At 39.1% G+C, this 18,168-nt stretch overlaps 1 protein-coding gene across 5 annotated transcripts in view; it reads right to left on the bottom strand.

Moving 5' to 3' along the window:
• Positions 1–18,168, bottom strand: part of KCTD20 (potassium channel tetramerization domain containing 20) — a 40,843-nt gene that overhangs the window by 8,772 nt on the left and 13,903 nt on the right. For 3 of the 5 annotated variants that reach the window (XM_019667481.1, XM_019667482.1, XM_019667477.1), the window contains 3 exons: positions 5,953–6,155; positions 3,123–3,396; positions 229–331 (listed from right to left, as the gene is read on the bottom strand). In XM_019667481.1, the coding sequence (XP_019523026.1) occupies positions 229–331; positions 3,123–3,396; positions 5,953–6,112 (537 nt within the window). In that variant the 5' untranslated portion in view covers positions 6,113–6,155. Of the gene's footprint in view, positions 1–228; positions 332–3,122; positions 3,397–5,952; positions 6,156–8,400; positions 8,455–18,168 lie in introns of all 5 variants that reach the window. The other 2 variants (XM_019667480.1, XM_019667479.1) reach the window with 1 other exon arrangement.

Here is an 18,168-nt window from a genome sequence, read left to right as displayed (position 1 = left end):
TTCTTTCCTCGCCGACTCCGTCTCCACCTAAGGGAACCCCTGGACTTGTGGGAGCCGGTCTCCCGCACTCCCCCAATAAAATCTTCAAAAAAAGAAAAGAAAAAAAGAAAATAAAGCGGGAAAAGCAGTAAGTGAAACCCTCAGTAACAGAGTTTGATGGACCTCTCAAGGCTTCTGACCATGCAGGCCCCTGGGGAAAAGGATGTTAACAAAAAGGCTACTACTTACCAGCACCGTTCGAAATACAGTTGCACTGATTCCCTCAGCAATCTCATACTCTCCTTTCTCATTGGGCCTTGTGAAGTTGTACTCTCTTCCTGGTCCAAACATCCTGAAAGACACCCAAGCAGCAATGTTACCTTCTCCTGCAGGACTTCCTTCCTTCTTCACCTCATTCTGGAAGACTCCCTCTCATGCTCTCCTAGTGGAAGGTAACAGAGCACTGGGACCCAACCCCTGGAAGATGTACTCAAGTCTTAGGAAACTCCCTTCAGACAGAAAAAGGCAGCAATTGCTTTTAGTGCAAGGAGAATGAAGCAGCAAGTTTCAGGGTTCCCCTGTGGTGAGCTTCTGTGACAGAAAACGAAATAAAACATCTTGTGCAGAGCTGGCCCTTGGAACACCTCTGGGATGTGAGGGTGGCGTCTCCTGCCCGCCACACTGCCCGGGCACCTGCCTCTACACACACGGGCAATGAGGGCAGTGCGTCTCGTGCTCCTGACCTCTCCTATTCCTTCCCCTCTATCAGCATTTACCTACCCAGTCTGCCAGTCCTCAATATTTCAGTTTTGCTTTTCAACATCTGATCTGATAGATGAGTCTGTATTAGTAAGTACAGATATGTTAATGCTTTCCCTTTCCTCATACGTTTTAATGATGGAGCTCTGGAAAAAAATGTCCTCCTTCAATCTAAGGAGCAACTCTAACTAGGAGAATTTCAGGTTAAGTAGAAAACAAGGCTAGATATTTGGCTTATCAGCAATTTGACATATTTCTGAGAGGCAGGCCTGCTCCAGGCATGAGTTCAGAGGTCATGAGGGTATAGGTAGGTTTTGCTTTTCTTACTCGACTTTTCCCTTCCCTCCTCCCTTCTCTCAGATCCCCTCCAATAAAACTGGCCCTATGACCACTACTACTCCTGTTGCACTTCCTCGTATGAGCTGTGGAACGGGAAGCCAGCAAAAAGAACAGGGCAGACAGTCGCTATATTCAGCCAGCCTGAGTTTCCAGTGGGGACTCACTGCCATTTCTTTTCTTAACCTGCTGGGAAGCCCTGCTGTCAACTTTTCAAAACTGTTATCCTCCACACCCTGAATTGGCTGCTTTTCAGAGGTCTGAAAAAGACTCCACACCACATGCTTTCCAAATCACTACACCATATTTAAAAAATCCATCCCAATAAAAGAATGCTGACATTTTCCTGGCATGTTCTGGCTGAAGTCTAGCCGAGACAGCTATGAATCAAAATAGTGAACAACATGCCATAAATATAATCCTCTCATCCATCATCAGCAGGACCTAAGCTCAGCTATTTATCTAGTAGTGGACGGATTTGCATTAATCCATTCTCAATCTCTCAGCTTGTCCCCTTTGTGATTAGTGGTCCACATTTGTAAGCTCACTGGCTAGGCTTACAAATACTGTATGTAGCCACAGGGCAGAGCAAACCTAAGTAACTCAGAATACAAGACCTCAGCCAACTCAGCTGATGAATCAATTTAGATAAAAAAATCAGACTCTCATTTTCATGGGACAACCTTTTCCTAGATTCAAAGAAACAGTACCACCCAAGAATCTATTACCCAAAAATGCTTGCCTTTCTTGTCTTATCACTACTTTGACAGAAAACCTACCTCAAACAGCTAACCTGCCCTAGGAACATTTTTTGGGGAGCGGAGGCAGGGACAGAGTAGTGGTGGTGATACTGAGGAGAAGTGAAGTCTGATAAAACATAGGGCCAACTTAGAAAATGTGTTAATGTTCTAGTTTAATTCAGAGGTTTGAGAAATACGTAGATTTGGTTTTGGTTAAAGATGGTTCATCATGAATTTTCATGTGTATTTTCAAGTATACATGTATCTGAATCGCTGGATCCCATTTAACCTAAAATTCAGCAAATTCGTGTAGTCCATTCTAATTTCTAGTTCAGTTCAAATCAGCTCAATGTCCTGAGTGAGGTTAGATCTTTAAATGAGATCTAAGTAGATGAAAATCCTCAAAAGCCAAAAGCCAAAGGTGTGTATACACTCCTCCTCCTCCTCATCATCATTTTACTCTTATCCCAATAGTCTCTTCCTCATGTTAAGGTCTATGACTGGCCAAAAAAGGGGGTCTCCCAACCCTGCTCCATGCTCCAAGAGTCCTTCCGGACAGCACCCCTCCTGAGCAGGCGCTTTCCATTTCCTAAACCTTTGAGATGGAGGGAGGAGGAAAAGGCTATCGCCTGAATGAAATAGCACAGAAAATGGAACATGAAAAATAAAGAGTACAATTATGAAACAACAAAGCAGCCAGATATAAAGATTTGATTTCAGAAAACTTAAATAGTGATGGGGGAATTAGAAAATGACAGTATAACACTGATTGCCACACATAACTGGCAATAGATGGCAGGCAAAACAATGCTTTTCAGTGAAATGGCTTTGTTCTTACGTCATGTGAAACATTTATCTAATTCTAATTTTTACGAAAAGACAAAAAAAGGAATATGACTTACAGATCCCACTTTATCCTAGTACCTCTGACTTGTGGGACTCAGAAAACATTGCTTTTGTGAGGTTATAAAAATAGTGGATAAAAGAAATTAAGTATCTGACTTCTGTTTTAGGGTGAGTTTATCGAGGAATAGGGAATGAGATGTAGCAGACTATTTCCCATAGTTCTGATTGTATTTCCTTTTGTTCAATACACTGGCTTTCTAAATAAATAAGAACCCCGCCCCCCAAATCACCAACACATATAAGGCTTTTTTACCAGCTTCCCCTCCCTGTCTCATCAAAGTATGAAGGTAGAAAAATCAGCAATGCAATGCATTTTATTCTCACATCTCATGAAAGATAAACAGCAGGTATTTCTATTCATAGAGAACAGAGTGCATTTGGGAGGAAATTATCATCAATTACCTTCCCAACATGGTGTCCGGATGAGCAGTGAAAATTTGTGGATTCACAACAAAACGCGTACCATCTACAAGAAGTGTCACTTTCTCTGGTGCCTGGGAATGAATGGTACTCCCAAAGCCCACAGTGCTGTTTCCAAATCGTTCTGGAGCAATAAAGGATTCATGGTTCCGCTTATTCCCGCTTTGGAAGCAGGATCCTTTGATGTCTTCAGGAAGTGGCATTATGTGAGAGAACTGCAGGTTAGCTGGCTGAGAGGCGTAGTCAAGTGCAAGGTCTAAAAGATCATACAAACAAACCAAAATCACTTGACAGCAAAATGCCTGACGGGAAAAATAAACCCTGCCTTCTTTTTAAAAACAAACAAACCCCACACATTTTTAGGGGTTCACAGCCAAAAACTCTTGCCTAGAGCAAATACAGAAACAATACAAACTAGAGACTCATATTGGACCCCCTGACCATTTTTCCATGCGTATGCTGGGGAGGGGACAGATGGAAGGCAGAAATGCCCACACTAAACTCTGTATATGGTTAAAAGAAATTAAACACTGGAAAAGAATTTCTGTGGCAAACCAGCAATCCCTTGCCACACCCCATGACCGACCTCAGTCTTGTTTCACAGAGGCAATTACTTTTTACTTCTGTGTTCATGTCTATCTCTAAATAGCCCTCTTATATTTCCCGTGTTTTATTTTAAGGAACCTCTGTGTGCCAAAACGATTCCTTTTCCACAGTCTTCAAAAATGTTTCCAAATTTTATTTTCCAGAAGGATAATAATGATAGTCTAATTGTCTAATGCATCACTTTTCCTAGAAAAATCACAGACGAATGCATTTTCATTATGCATAGGAGAATCCTAACATCACCAACACCATTTTTTGAACAGGCAGGTCTTGCTTCTCAGCGGCAAAGTTGCAGTGCAAACAGTCTTGGATTAGGATTTACGCATGGAATCTCAGTGTTTGTCCTAGTATCAACAAAGAGCCACTTTCTTTAAGCAAATTTATTTTTCTAAAATTGGTTCATCATCTGTAAAATGAGAATTAATGTTCATTCGACCTACCTCACAGGATTGCTTTGGCTATCAACTGAAAGAAAGTATGTGTACTTAAAAATACACACACCACGCAAAACAGGCTTAAACTAAATACTATATGAAATCTGAATGTATACTGAAGACAAGTAGGAGCAAGTATTTACAAAAGGATTACCAGAGGATTCTTTTAAATAGGCAGTTCTCCTAATAGATTTTCATGTAAAAAATGTCTTCAATGAAAAATTTCAAACATACTGAAGCATAGGGTCAATACACTATATATAGCCCATTACCGAGATTTGGCAAGCTCAGTTAACATTTTTCTACAAATCTTTTTTTGAAAAAAATAAGACAAAACTGAATGTCTCACTCCCACCCTTCCTGTATTTTAAATCTGTATATTTCATGAACATGATTATTGCCCATGACTTCTGGGAAATTAGTCTGATTTCTGGCACTCAGATAACCAACTTAACTGTTAGCTAGAGTACTCAATTTTTTTCACAGTTGCTTCTAGAGAAAAGGAAACCAAAATCAATGACCAAAACCTATTTAGAGTTCACAACCTACAGCTTCTGTAGGATTTACATTTTCAGTGTGGCCCTGTTTGCATACCAAGAGCTAAGTTTCCCCACAATACATAGGCAACCTTGTAGCAAGAAACACTTTAATCACCAGGACAGGCTTTCACATTGGAAGTGCTGTTCTTAAAAATGAAAGTAGGTATCTAAACCACCACTTAAGTTCTTTAGAAAGCTTGACTGGCCCCCCAGCAATGAAGCAATTAAACTGGGTTGGTTCCTGAAGGATGGGTAAGATTCACTGCACAAATTCTCCCTCTAATGGTGCACTCCAGGGTAGCAGTCGGTCTGCTTTTCTGTCAATTGATATATATAAAATAGCACAACCTGATCAGAGAGACACAGGTTCAAATCCCAGTCCCCTATGACCTAGCAGTGTGAACCTGAGCAAATTACCTAAGCTTTTGAAGCCTCAGTTTCCCCATCTTTAAAAGAAGTAATAATAAAGCAGGGATCGGCAAACTCTGTAAAGGGCCAGAACATAAATATTTTGGGCTTTGTGGGTCATAGTCTCTGCCACTGTAGCAGGAAAGCAGTCACAGACAATATGTAAATAAATGGGCACAATGGCTGTATTTCAAAGTCTTCCTTACAAAAACAAGCAGCTGTCTCGATCTGACCAGTTTACCCACCTTGATCTAAAAAATGTCTGTGAAATTCTTAGCAGTGAGTGCTCAATAAATGGTAATTGCTATTACTGTTGTTGCTATTGTTTTTATTAAAACTTAAAAAAGAACCTAACAGTTTATCAAGAGCCCTCACACCCATTAATTCAATAATCTTCCAGCCTTGTGAGGTAAGAAGATTATTAGGTTGCTGGAAAAGTCATGACGCATTTTTGCAACAAAAAACAGAAAAAATACGTCATGACTTTTCTGACACCCAATAATATCCCTGTTTTCTAGATTAAGAAAGCAGGGCTCAGAAAGATTCTGAATTTCATCCATGGTGACAGCTGACAGGTAGTAGAGCTAGATTCTGTCTTCTGATTGCAAACTTGTGACTATTTTTCTTACATCATTATTGCCAAGTCAGATGTGCTAAACTGATAAAACAAGTATAGATTTTCTGTCATGATTAACTGTGATATGTTAAGCTGAGCCAACTAACTGAATATTTTAATTAGATTGAGAACATTTATGTGTTCTGGGTAGAGTGGATGCACAGGTGTCAGAAAGCTCTCCAAATTAAGGCAAGATCTAATCACCGTACCATCATTCCTGGGAACTAGAGGATAAGCAAGATTTTGAAGACCAGGAGAAGTCAGGCTATTTGTTTCTTTTTCTTGGGCTGCAGCTGAGGTTTCATCCATCAGGCAGCTGGTTTCCTGCCGCAATAACCTGTCGCTCTCATTGCCACGGTGGACATTCATCTTGGATTCTATGCTGAGCTGTCTGCTTGATCAGAAAACAATCCTGGAAGACAGCAATACGCACGATTTAGAATTCTCTTAAAACAGGTTTCCGGTGCTAGAATGAGAGGAGAAACGAGAACAGTCGCCTGCACTAAAGAAAGCAAAATGTGACCTTCAGTGCTCAAGCTCTCTTTAGTCAGTTCTCTCTGTCACTCTCTCTACGTTATGCTCAACTGCCAAACTCCACCTCAAAATCACATCAAGATGTCACTGATTAGAAGGCTAACTCTCCCCACACAGTGGGAGACCATTGTGAACACCTACTGAGTGAGTGCCCTGTGCCAGGTATTTGCTTATTAGGCAGAATGGAGGACTGGGCAGGAGCCTTCCTGCCTTTCTTCCATGTAGTCACGCCCTGCAGCCCTTCCATCCTTGGGGACTACCCAACTACCAAAAACACTCCTGAAGTTCACCCTACTTATTAGCACATTCACAGTTTATGCTGTACTGATTTCTACCTGGTGTTTCAGTGGAAGAGTCATCTAATAACATCACCAGCTATTTTTATGCGTATGTATTGCATGCTAATACCGATTTAGGAAGAAGTTAGGTCACTAAGGACAGTAACATGTTTTAATACTCTGAATTTTCCTGACACGCAAGCATGGGGAGGTGCCAATAAACATTGGTAATATAAATGAAATTTTGAAAACCTTCATAACCTGTATTAATACATTTTCTTAGTATAAAGTTGATCATTCCCTGCTTTAACTTGGACGAAATATAAAAATGACCACTTTGAAAAGACAAGTCAATCAATACAGTGCCTGAAAACTAATTATTTTACAGAAGAGATATATCCTGTTGATGAAATCTTTTATTTTCAGACCATGGCTCTTACAACATCAGGCAAATTGAGGCAATAAATTGAATGTTCTGATAGGAAACTTGACACGTGGATATAAATTTTTCAGGACTACCCTTTCTTAAAGAAAAAAACATTTACACAAAAAATGTACACTTAAAATTGATCCTAGCAATTGGTAAAGTCAAATAGAACCACCACTGATTTCAATTTGGAAGATGTCAAAATCAGGTCTCCAGAATAGGGTAAAGAAGAAGATCCATGAAATTGGAAAGAACATTATTACCAACACTGGAAAGATTAAAAGGGGGTCTGCTTCTTTAACTGGTTTTGAATTACAGTGTTTCACTCAATCTATAGCTGCTGCTTCTCAATTATACTCTAGCTGCTCAAGAACCAAGTTCCAACTTCTCTTTGTTGCTCCCCAAAAGATCTCTTGGACCAAAATATAATGTTTGCAAAAGCCTAGCTCTTGAAAATTTGCATAGTCTAGACTGTATAAGTTACTTTATTTATTCCTTATACTGTGTGAAAAAGTTTCATTTTAATGGACTAGAATTAAAACATTTTCTTTCTATTCTATAGTACCAGGGCTCAAAACTCAGTTTAACTTGTATACAGTGAATTAATAAATATAGATATACTGGAATTAGCAGGGTAGGTATTTCTAATGAGGGAAAAGAAAGTAACTTGCTGAGCATAACGAGTCATTTTATTTGTATCTAGTTAACTTTTATTACAAATAATACACGAATATTTCCCTTCATAAAAAGGGCCTTTTGATCATCATCCCTGTTCTTGCACTTCTCCAAGTAACTATCACAACTTGCTTGGTATGAATCCTTTTAGACTTTTATAAAGATATACTGGTAAAAGCATCCAGTTTTTAAAAAACATACAAACTATATTCTACATGCATCATTCTCATTCTGTCATGTTTTCTAAATTAATATTCTTGAGATCCATCCATGTTGGAAAATCGAGTTCATCCCTTTCTAACTGCTGTATAATATTCCACAAGTCTTCTCTCACATCTAACAATATTTTGTTTCTTACTTAACTATTACCAACAATGCTTCAATGAACAAGATCAGAGTGTACTATGAAACTCCAAGAGAGGACCCTGATTGCAGAGTTTTCCAAAATGGATTTGGCTTCAGAACTCCTTTTTGCAAGAAACCATGTCAGGATTAATGCTTACTGGTACATGTTTTAAAAATCATCTAGTCCAACATTTCCCAAAGTCCCCTATGAACTAATTCCTCTATAATCCTAGAATGACAGAACAAAACTGTCCTGACCTATGAAACTGAAAAAGTAAACTAACACCAAATTCTTCAACGTACACCAGAGGAGCCAGTTGAAACTTAATAGTAAGGGTCTACTCCCCTTCCAGGATGCATGTTTTATCCAAGTTTGAATGTATATTTTCATTGCCTACCATGGTTCAATTCTGTAACCATCCCCTAAATGAATCTTGGTCCTCAGAACAGATCTAAGGGGGGAAACAAAAAAGAAATAAGCAAAGCACTTCAGCAATATAGTTTCTATTGCTACACAACTATTTTGGGCCAACAGTCCTAAAAGTCACAGTAATGTACAATGACAAGAACCAAAGGGTTATGACACCCCTGGCGCACCTAACAGTAACTGAAGAGACCACTTCAGAAAAGAACTAGGAGTTAGAAATATATTAATGAAACACAGACTGTGTACAGCTGTGAAGCAAAGAAAACTTAACATCCAGCAAGCCAGCTCAAGCTTCATTTCCACATTGCACGTGAAAGCATTTTTATACACTCTTAACAAAGTACACAAACATTTATTATTTATTTCACAGGCCTCCTATGAAGGCCCATATTTTGTTAAGCCTTGATTTTGCTGACCTGGAACAAGAGCATTTAGCATCGTATTTCCCCATCTTGGTAAATTCACATACCATCTTTGATAGTGGAATTATCTCCGCATATTCCTTGCACCTAAAAAAGGGCACACTGCTTTCTCTCTAAAACATAATCATCTCCAGTATTAATCCAAAGTAATCTCTAGATAATGTCTATGTGTTTTCTTCTTACTTGCAATTTCCTCTAATCATTTCTGAAGAAAACAAGATAATTACACAGATCACTGTTCCATTAAGTTCAAAATCTTACCATTGAACTATTCAGATTTTAAAAATCTAGTTGGAATGGGGTTGGGGATAATCAAACCTAACATGGACGCATCTCAAAAGCATAATGCTTTCAGACTGTTAATGGTGCAAGGGTATGAGCTTTTGGTTCTTTTTAAAGATTTTATTGGGGAATTGGGACAGGGGAACAGCGTTGGGGAATAAGGGAAGGGATACAGAGAGGTTTGTGTCCTTTTTGTTCTTCAGTCTAGTTGTGGAGAACGTCACTGCACTGGCCCATGTTCTCTATCATTGCTTTTTTCCCGGCCATTGGACTCGCTCGCTGGCCATTGGACGGCCGCTCACGGCGGCTCATGGCAGCTCACGAAAGCGCACGCCAGCTGCCATCCAGCCCCACTGCAGCCTACACTGTCACCGGGGACTCACGGCAGCCCAGCTCCAGGTCAAGCTATTGTTCACCATCTTAGCTGTAGAGGGCACAGCGTCACTGCTCATGTGGGATCCGAACCAGTCCCTGCTGCTCAGAGCTGGTGTCCCGAGCCAACTCTTACCCAACGCGCCACTCGGCCAGCCCCAATGGTATGAGCTTTTACTTCAGGGCCATGTCTTTCTATGTAAGAGCTGGGTGGAGAAGATGTGGTACAATGCCATAGAATTTGGTAAATAAACCTATCTACCCTTCATCTATACTCCATAATTAAGTTTAGGAAGTAATTACATCTTTGCCAAACCTTCATTTCAGACCGACAAATCCTAATCCTCTCAGTCTGTTCTTACATGAAAACCACTACATTTCAACTACTCTCATTGCCTATCATTGACTCTGGTCTAGTTCCATTATGTTCGTTTCTTCATGCACAGTAACGAGAACCTGTTAATATTTTCTATTAGAGGTGAACAGATTCCATTTTGCTTCAGGTATGCTCTCTGGTGATACCCAGGATTTCTGGGAATAGGTTAAAAAAGGGTGAAGGTGGGGGAACGAGACAAGAGAGGTGATAGATACAATCTAAAATAACTATGTGATCACCTTCTAGGATATTATTGGGTTGTCGGAAAAGTCATTATGCATTTTTACAACGAAAAACAGAAAAATACGTCATGACTTTTCTGACAACCCATTATTAACTGATAGCTAAGAGGCTGCCACCTTTAAAATGTACTCTGGGTGTGTGCATGTGCGTGTGTTTTCAACCAACTCCACTGAAGCGTTTCTGTTGTGGTTCTATTCACTCCCTTTGCATGTGCAACCTTAATGTTCCAATCTCAGAAGCAGTTCTGTCTTCTGACTATTTAAGGCTTTCTGGTTTTCCTTTTTCCAGGTTATTTCTAAAAATATTGAGTAAGACCATTCCAGTATTAAGCCCATATAAACTCATATCATTTCTAAATCTTGGAGCTTTCCTACCTTATGTCCCCAAACTCATAATAATTTAGCTGTTTGAATTAGCAAAGAGAGGGGCCCTTGTTAGCAAGTTATTTCCAGTGCGTCCTCTCTTCCTGTCTTCCTCCAAGAACTCTGGCAGATGGTGAGACATGATTACTTCTCAGGGACGGACCTCTTGCTACATTTCTCCCCATGTATGATCTTCTATTATGGCCCTACCTTTTATAACTGTGGCCCTGGGCAGGTTCCTAAGTCTCTGTGTCTCAACTTGCTCACTTGTAAGACAGGATAATAACCATTAATCACACAGGATTGAAGTATGGATTAAATGAGGTAATACATTTAAAAGTGCTTAGTATGATGCCTGGCACACAATAAATGCTGATTATTGTTATTATTTCTGAACTACAGAGTCTACAAAAGATCTTTTACAAACCTAATCTTATTTGATACTGAAACAAACCAGGAGAGATATTTTAATTATCCTCACTTTACTGTTGTGGAAAAAAAAGAAAAACGAAATAAAAGCTTTAGAGAGGTTAGCAACTTGCCCCAAATCACAATTCTAGCTAAGAGACAAAGACAGATTTCAAACTTAGGTCCTTATTCTTTCCAATCACACTACTTCCCCCAAACCATCTTGCCTTTCATCTGTTACTGACTGCAGAAGTTGCTCCTTCTATGGTTTATCAGAAATGAAAGAGAAAACCAGTAGTTTCCAGGGTTATTGCTGCTGCAGTTCTTATCAAATAGGAGTTACAGTCATAATGCAAGAATCCTATGACAGAATAGTTACATTTTTCCATAACTAAAAATAGCATTAGTGTTTTACTGTTTATAACAAAAAGTACTCATTGAAAAAAAATTCAGTCAATATAAAAAGATATAAATATTTAAAAAGCAAAGAAGCGGTGGTAAAATCTTTGCATACATCTTTGGGCATCTACCCTGTTATATCCTTGGAATGAACTATTGGGTTGTCGGAAGTCATGATGCATTTTTGCAATGAAAAACCTAGAAAAAATACGTCATGACTTTTCCGACAACCCAATAGAAGTAAAACTGCTATGGAAAAAGATAAATAATTTTTAAGTTTTGATATGTACTATCAGATTATCCTTTATAAATATACCAATTTATATTCCTTCCAGCAGTATGGACTGTCCAAGCTCCAGAACCCTTGCTAACACTGTCTTTTTCACCTTTCCTAATCTGATAAATGCAATATGATCTCATTTAAATGTGGTCATTTAATAAGCCATTCATTTTTGACAATACTTCCAAAATCTCACCTTTGGGAGCCTTAAAAGTTTTGGGTAAGGGGAAAAAAACCCATGATGGGTGACACTAGGTAACAGCAGTGATTTATTCATATCAAGTTTGTCAGTCTTGACTGGAATCACTGGCTATTTCCAATGACTTGCTTTTATCTCCCTGGAAATCTGTAAGATGACGAGATATGACAAAGACCACCCATCCTATGTTGTTGGTTCTGGCTTTGGCTTTGTTATTAACTAGCCATGTCACCAAGAAAACGTCCTTTAAGCTTCAGTGTTTTCATCCATAAAAATGGGATGATATCTGCCATTACCGACTTAGACAATCCTTTCTCAAATAGGATTTATGGAAAAGCCCTCAAAAAGCATAAGGTGCTGTACAAAGACAGGAGATAAATTTGGGTATGTGACTCTCCTTTCTACAACTGCTTAGTTAGCGTGTACTTAGTTTTTTGAGTTCATCATGCTCATTCTCCACTTTTCAATACACTTTTCATGTTCTATTGTATGGCTATCTTGATTTCAGCTACCTTTCCCTTTTTGATTCAGTGAAATTACAGTGTATTGCTTTTGGAATTCTTTGAATTATTGTCTCAGTTGCCTAACTTTTCATTTGCACCTGACCTTCTCTGTCTTTCCAGTTGTCCCTCAGGAAAAAGCCCTATCTTCCCCTTCCGCTGTGCCAAGCTATCTTTTCTTTAGCTCTTTTACTAAAGCAGAATTTTAAAAGACAAACAATAATCCTGCACTTGGGTAGTAAATGTTCATTGCTCCTGGCAGAAAATACTGAAAAGTAAAAAACACCCATAATTCCTCTTCCTAACTTTCCTTAATATAAATACATATAGTTTTTATTTTTACAATTTACAATTCTGCTGTAAATATTATTTCGTATTCTCAGCATACAGTGAACTTGGTTGTATTCTATTATGTGGTTGTTCCAAATTTTACTCAGTCAACTTCATAGTTTTTTTTACATTTAATCTTTAACCAGTATTGAATTTATTTTGGCATGTAGCATCAGGTATGGATCTAACAAACTTCAAATGATTAACGAACTTAAATGCCTTAACAATATATTCTGAAGAGTCCATTTTTTTCCACACTGATTTGAGATGTCAATTTTATCAAATACTAACATATAACATATGTTTGGTCTGGTTTTTAAACTCTGTTCTACTGATTCATCTATTTCTGTGCCTATGTCATGTATAATTTTTTTTTTAAGTTTTTTTATTGGGGAATTGGGGGAGGGGAACAGCATTGGGGAATCGGGGAAGGGGAACAGACAAGTTGCTGTCCTTTTTGTTCTTCAGTCTAGTTGTGGAGGACATTGCTTCACTGGCCCAAGTTGGTATTATCATTGCGCTCTTCCCTGCTGAGGCAGTTGGTCACCGGCCATTGGATGGCTGCTCACAGTAGCTCATGGCAGCCCAGCTCCAGGTCAAGCTGTTGTTCACCATCTTAGCTGTAGAGGGTGCAGCGTCACTGGCCCATGTGGGATCCGAACAGGCAGCCCTGCTGCTCAGAGCTCGTGCTCCCAAGCCAACTCTTAACCAGCTGAGCCACTCGGCCGGCCCTGTCATGTATAATTTTAATTTAACATCTTGTTATTGTTTTTCTATGTCACTTATCTATAAGTTCTAAAATGATATATTTAAGTGGTCAACAGGGAAATTTTTTCTTCTAACATTTAAAATTATGTCATAACTACTCATTTATATCTATTTTTTCTGCCATAACATGTTTTATTAGTTTAGAGTTACCGGGGTAAGTTTCACAGAACATGAAATTTAATGGAGATGGCAGTTTCACACATTCAGACTCCCTGAACCAATTTATGACTCAGAATGTAGTTTTGTTTGTTCTCTTATTATATGGAAACAAAATTTGCTTTACCTAAAAATTATTACTGCCATAATTCATTCTGATGAAATAGTAACAAAAATATGTATGGTTAATTGAAACTATTAATGCTAGAGCAATTTTGATGTTTATTGAGACAGTGTTTAATCAAAATTTTAATTAAAAAATAGAATGTGTTTACTTCAGCTGTTTTCATAGACCTTAAATGTTATATACTTTAAAGACAGATTATATTTCTAGATTAATACTGCAGCTATACCAGAAGACTTTTTCTGTGCAGAAAAAGAGCTTCTCATGATATTGCATTTCTTGAAAACTGGTCAAGGTCTCTCTACATGCCTTCTTACATATCCCTCCTGTGAGCCTAAGCAACTGTATAATTAATCTGTAGTAAAAACGAACTGTCTTCCCCTAACCCATTTCCCTTTTGTTTCTTTTTCTTTTCAAAGAACTGTTATAAAATGTTTTCCCATGTGCAGTACTACTTCCTCACAAAGTCTCAATTCAGGGAAGCTATATTTAACCATAAACTATGCTGCCTCCCATATTTACCAGCAAATGCTTTGGGACCAGATGGCCTGCTTTGGGTCTTGATTCCACCTTACTAGCTATATGAATCGGGACACATGACTAACTTCTCTGAGCCTCAATTTTCTCGTCTGTAAATTAAGAATAACAATATCTAGGTCTATTTGGGAGACCTGTTTTAGACATTACAAATACTTCAAATAAAGCAGTCTCTGGCATATGGTAAACACTGAAAAAAATGTTAGCTGTTATTATTACTATTTATGTATTCCAAACTAATTTCAAGCTTACAAAAGTCATATTCAAAAACCTTATTTTTAAAAATCTCTGTTTCTCTTTTCTTAAATTAATACCTCGCCACCATACCATCCCTCATCTCAATTCCAATGCCAACAACCCTTTATTTATATCTCTGGGTATCTGTATAGAGAATAAGGACTGGATTCTGAATCTGTCTACTTGCAGAGATAATAAAAGTCAGTTATGATACCACTGTTAACTCTTTAATTCCAAACATTTACTGATAACATGTTATCTCTATAAGCCAAACCTATAGCTTTAGAACTAAAACCTACACAGCTTTCTAATGGATCTTTACAACTAAGCACTTTTATCAGCTTTTTTTTTTTTTAAAGATTTTACTGGGGAATTGGGGGAGGGGAACAGCATTGGGGAATTGGGGAAGGAGAACAGGCAAGTTGCTGTCCTTTTGTTCTTCAGTCTAGTTGTGGAGGACACCGCTTCACTGGCCCATGTTGTTATTGTGATCATTGTGCTCTTCCTGGCTGCTGGTCACCGGCCATTGGACGGCCTCACAGCAGCTCACGGCAGCCCACTGCAGCCTACGACGTTGCCAGCGACTCACAGCAGCCCAGCTCCAGGTTGAGCTGTTGTTCACCATCTTAGCTGTAGATGGTGCTGCATCACTGGTCCATGTGGTATCCGAACCGGCAGCCCTGCTGCTCAGAGCTTGTGCCCTCAAGCCAACTATTAACCAACAAGCCACTTGGCCAGCCCTAGTTTTCTTTTTTAATCTCAATAAATCAGTCAGCATTTATAGTCACCATATATTTACCAAACACCTACTGTGTGGAGTCACAGGGCACTGTGTGCCTACTTGGAAGGACACAAAGGATTGAGCAACACTTTCAAAGGTTGGTCCTACACTCCCAAGCTCGTAAGGTGGGGATATATGCAAAATATAAGTAAATCTAAATAATAAATACAGAATAGGTAGTTCATACCAGTGGTTCCAGATTCTCAGGCTTATCCTCTGAGAGTCTTTCTCCATTGGCTTACAGTGGGGCTGGGACTTTGTTATTAAAAAAAAAAAAAAAAGGTCAACCTCTCAGGCAGCTCTCATGTACATTCAGATTTGAGTTTCATAAGATAAACATAAAAGTCAAAAATTCATATGAGGGGCAGCTGGTTAGCTCAGTTGGTTAGAGTGCTCATAACACCAAGGTTGCCGGTTCAATTCCCACATGGGCCACTGAGCTGCACCCTCAACTAGACTGAAGACAACTACTTGACTTGCAGCTGATGGGTCCTGGAAAAAACAAACTGTTTTCCCCTCCCCCCCAAATAAAAAAAATAAATAAAATTCACGTGAGATAATCACTTCTAGCTAGTGTGGTTGGGGAGAAAATATTTTTCATGAGACAAAATCTGAGCTGGGCTCTGAAATAAAGATTTTCTCCTCAGGGGCTGACCAAGTGGCTCAGTTGGTTAAAAGCTTGCTCAAGGGTGTGGGCTATGAGCAACAGGGTCGTTGGTTCGATTCCCACATGGGCCAATGAGCTGCCAACAGGTGGCAGGATGGCTCAGCTGGTAAGAGCACATGCTCCTAACAAGGTTGCCTGTTTGAGATGGTGGGCTACTACGCCCGTCCGCAACTAAAAAAGACTGAACTCAGCACCTTGAGATGAGTTCCCGCCCTGGTGGCTAAGGGGATAGAATGTGCGCTCTTAACACCAATTGGCTGCCGGTTCGACTCCTGCATGGGATGGCAGCTACCCCCGCCTGCAACTAAGACTGAACTCGGCACCTTGAGCTAAGCTGCCACTGGAATGGCTCAGTGGCTTAGAGCATGTGCTCTTAATGAGACTGCTGGTTCGACTCCCGCATGGGATGGTGGCTACGCCCACCCGCAACTAACTGAACACAGCACCGTGAGCTGAGCGGTGCAACTGGACTTAGAGCTGAGCTTGCTGCGCCCTCCACAACTAAGATTGAAGGACAACTACTTGGCTGTTCCCCTTCCCCAATTCCCCAACAATGGTCCCCTCCCCCCAATTCCCCAAAAAAATCTTAAAAATTTTTTTTTCTCAACTTTTTATTTTGAAACTTTTCAAATCTACAGGAAAATTTAAAAATTATTACAACCAGTAGTACACTTACATATCCCTCACACTTACCATTGATTATCCTGCCTCATTGGTGTGTGCACTCTCCCTCTCCTCCTGCATCACACACACATTTTTCCGAATCACTTGAAAATTACAGACACATTTCATACCTAATACTTCATCATGCATACTCTCAGAACTGGAACATTCTCCTACAAGACACAGCAGTATCATTTTCACATCTAAGAAAATGAGCAATTCCATAATATCAACAATATATAATTCATAATCAAATTTATTCAGTGGGTTTCATATTTTCTTTTATAGCCTTTTCTTGGATCCATAATTCAGTAAGGTTCATTCTATGAATTTAGTTATTCTGAATCTTTTAATTTTGCATCCCTCCCCCATTGTTTTGTTTTTTCCATGAAATTGATATTTTAAGAGTCTAGGTCAGTTCCCGCATCCTGGATCTGTCTGATTGTTCCCACGTGATTAGACACAAGTTAAAAAAACCTTTTTTTTTTTTACAAGAATACTACATAGATGGCAGTTGTATCTTTCCAACTGCAATCAACCAGAGGCACATAATGCCAGGTTACCCCACTACTAGAGATAAGTTTGATCAATTGGTTAACGTGGTAACTGTAGGTCTCTCCACTGTAAAGAGAGGTAATATCCTATCTCCCAATCACCTTTCACCTAGTTTCAGCATCTACTGATGATTCTTTCCTGAATCGGTTATTACAGCTGGGGCTACAAAATGATGGCTTTCTATCATTCCACCTAGATTTACTGTCCAGCATCCCTCTGTAAAGTAAAACTATTTCTTCACTCTCCCCTTATCTTTTTCTTTTTAAGTATCATTATGAACACAAAGGTTTGTCTTAATCTAGTGTATTATAATGATCCATTACCATCATAATTTTTTTCAAATTGTCCCCAATTTTTGGTTTAAATTGTCCCACTTATGGCTTGTGGGGTTCCTTCAAGCCATCACTTGTGTCATTTTAACACAATTCTACTGGCTTTTGAGGCCACTACCTGACACAAGGTTTCTATAAGCTTGCTTTTTACTTCCTCTGCTCCAGACCCTGGAACCAGCCATTTCTCCTGGAGCCGCTGTTCCTTTTAGTGGGCAATGGCATTTATAAATCAGGATCTGAGCACCAGGTGTCCTCATAGCTATTTGGGTGTCACTGTTGCTAGGCCATTTTAGTAGACAAAGTGGAGACTTTATTTTTAAGCCGCAAGTTTACATTGATGTTTTCAACTCATAGTCAACAATACAGGTCTTCCTTACTTATTTTTATATTAGTATATCTTTTCCTTTATATTGAAAATCTATGAAAATAATTCATAAACTATTGGGTTTTTGGAAAAGTCACTGACTCATTTTTGCAACAAAAAACATAGAAAAAATATGTCATGACTTTTCCAAAAACCCAATAGTTTCAACACTGTAAGATCCTTATTATTACTAACAATAAACCTACTAAGTGTCTTTTGGGGGGCAGTTTTTTTTGTTTTTTTTTAAAGATTTTTATTGGGGAATTGGGGGAAGGGGAACAGGCAAGTTGCTGTTGTTTTGTTCTTCAGTCTAGTTGTGGAGGACGTTGCTTCACTGGCCCAAGTTGGCACCATCATTGCGCTCTTCCTGGGCGAGGCAGAT

The sequence above is a fragment of the Hipposideros armiger genome, unplaced genomic scaffold (assembly GCF_001890085.2).
Source record: "Hipposideros armiger isolate ML-2016 unplaced genomic scaffold, ASM189008v1 scaffold_497, whole genome shotgun sequence".
NCBI classification, from domain to species: Eukaryota; Metazoa; Chordata; class Mammalia; order Chiroptera; family Hipposideridae; genus Hipposideros; species Hipposideros armiger.
Note: the sequence above shows the minus strand (reverse complement) of the source record. Positions and strands in the feature narration are given on the sequence as shown.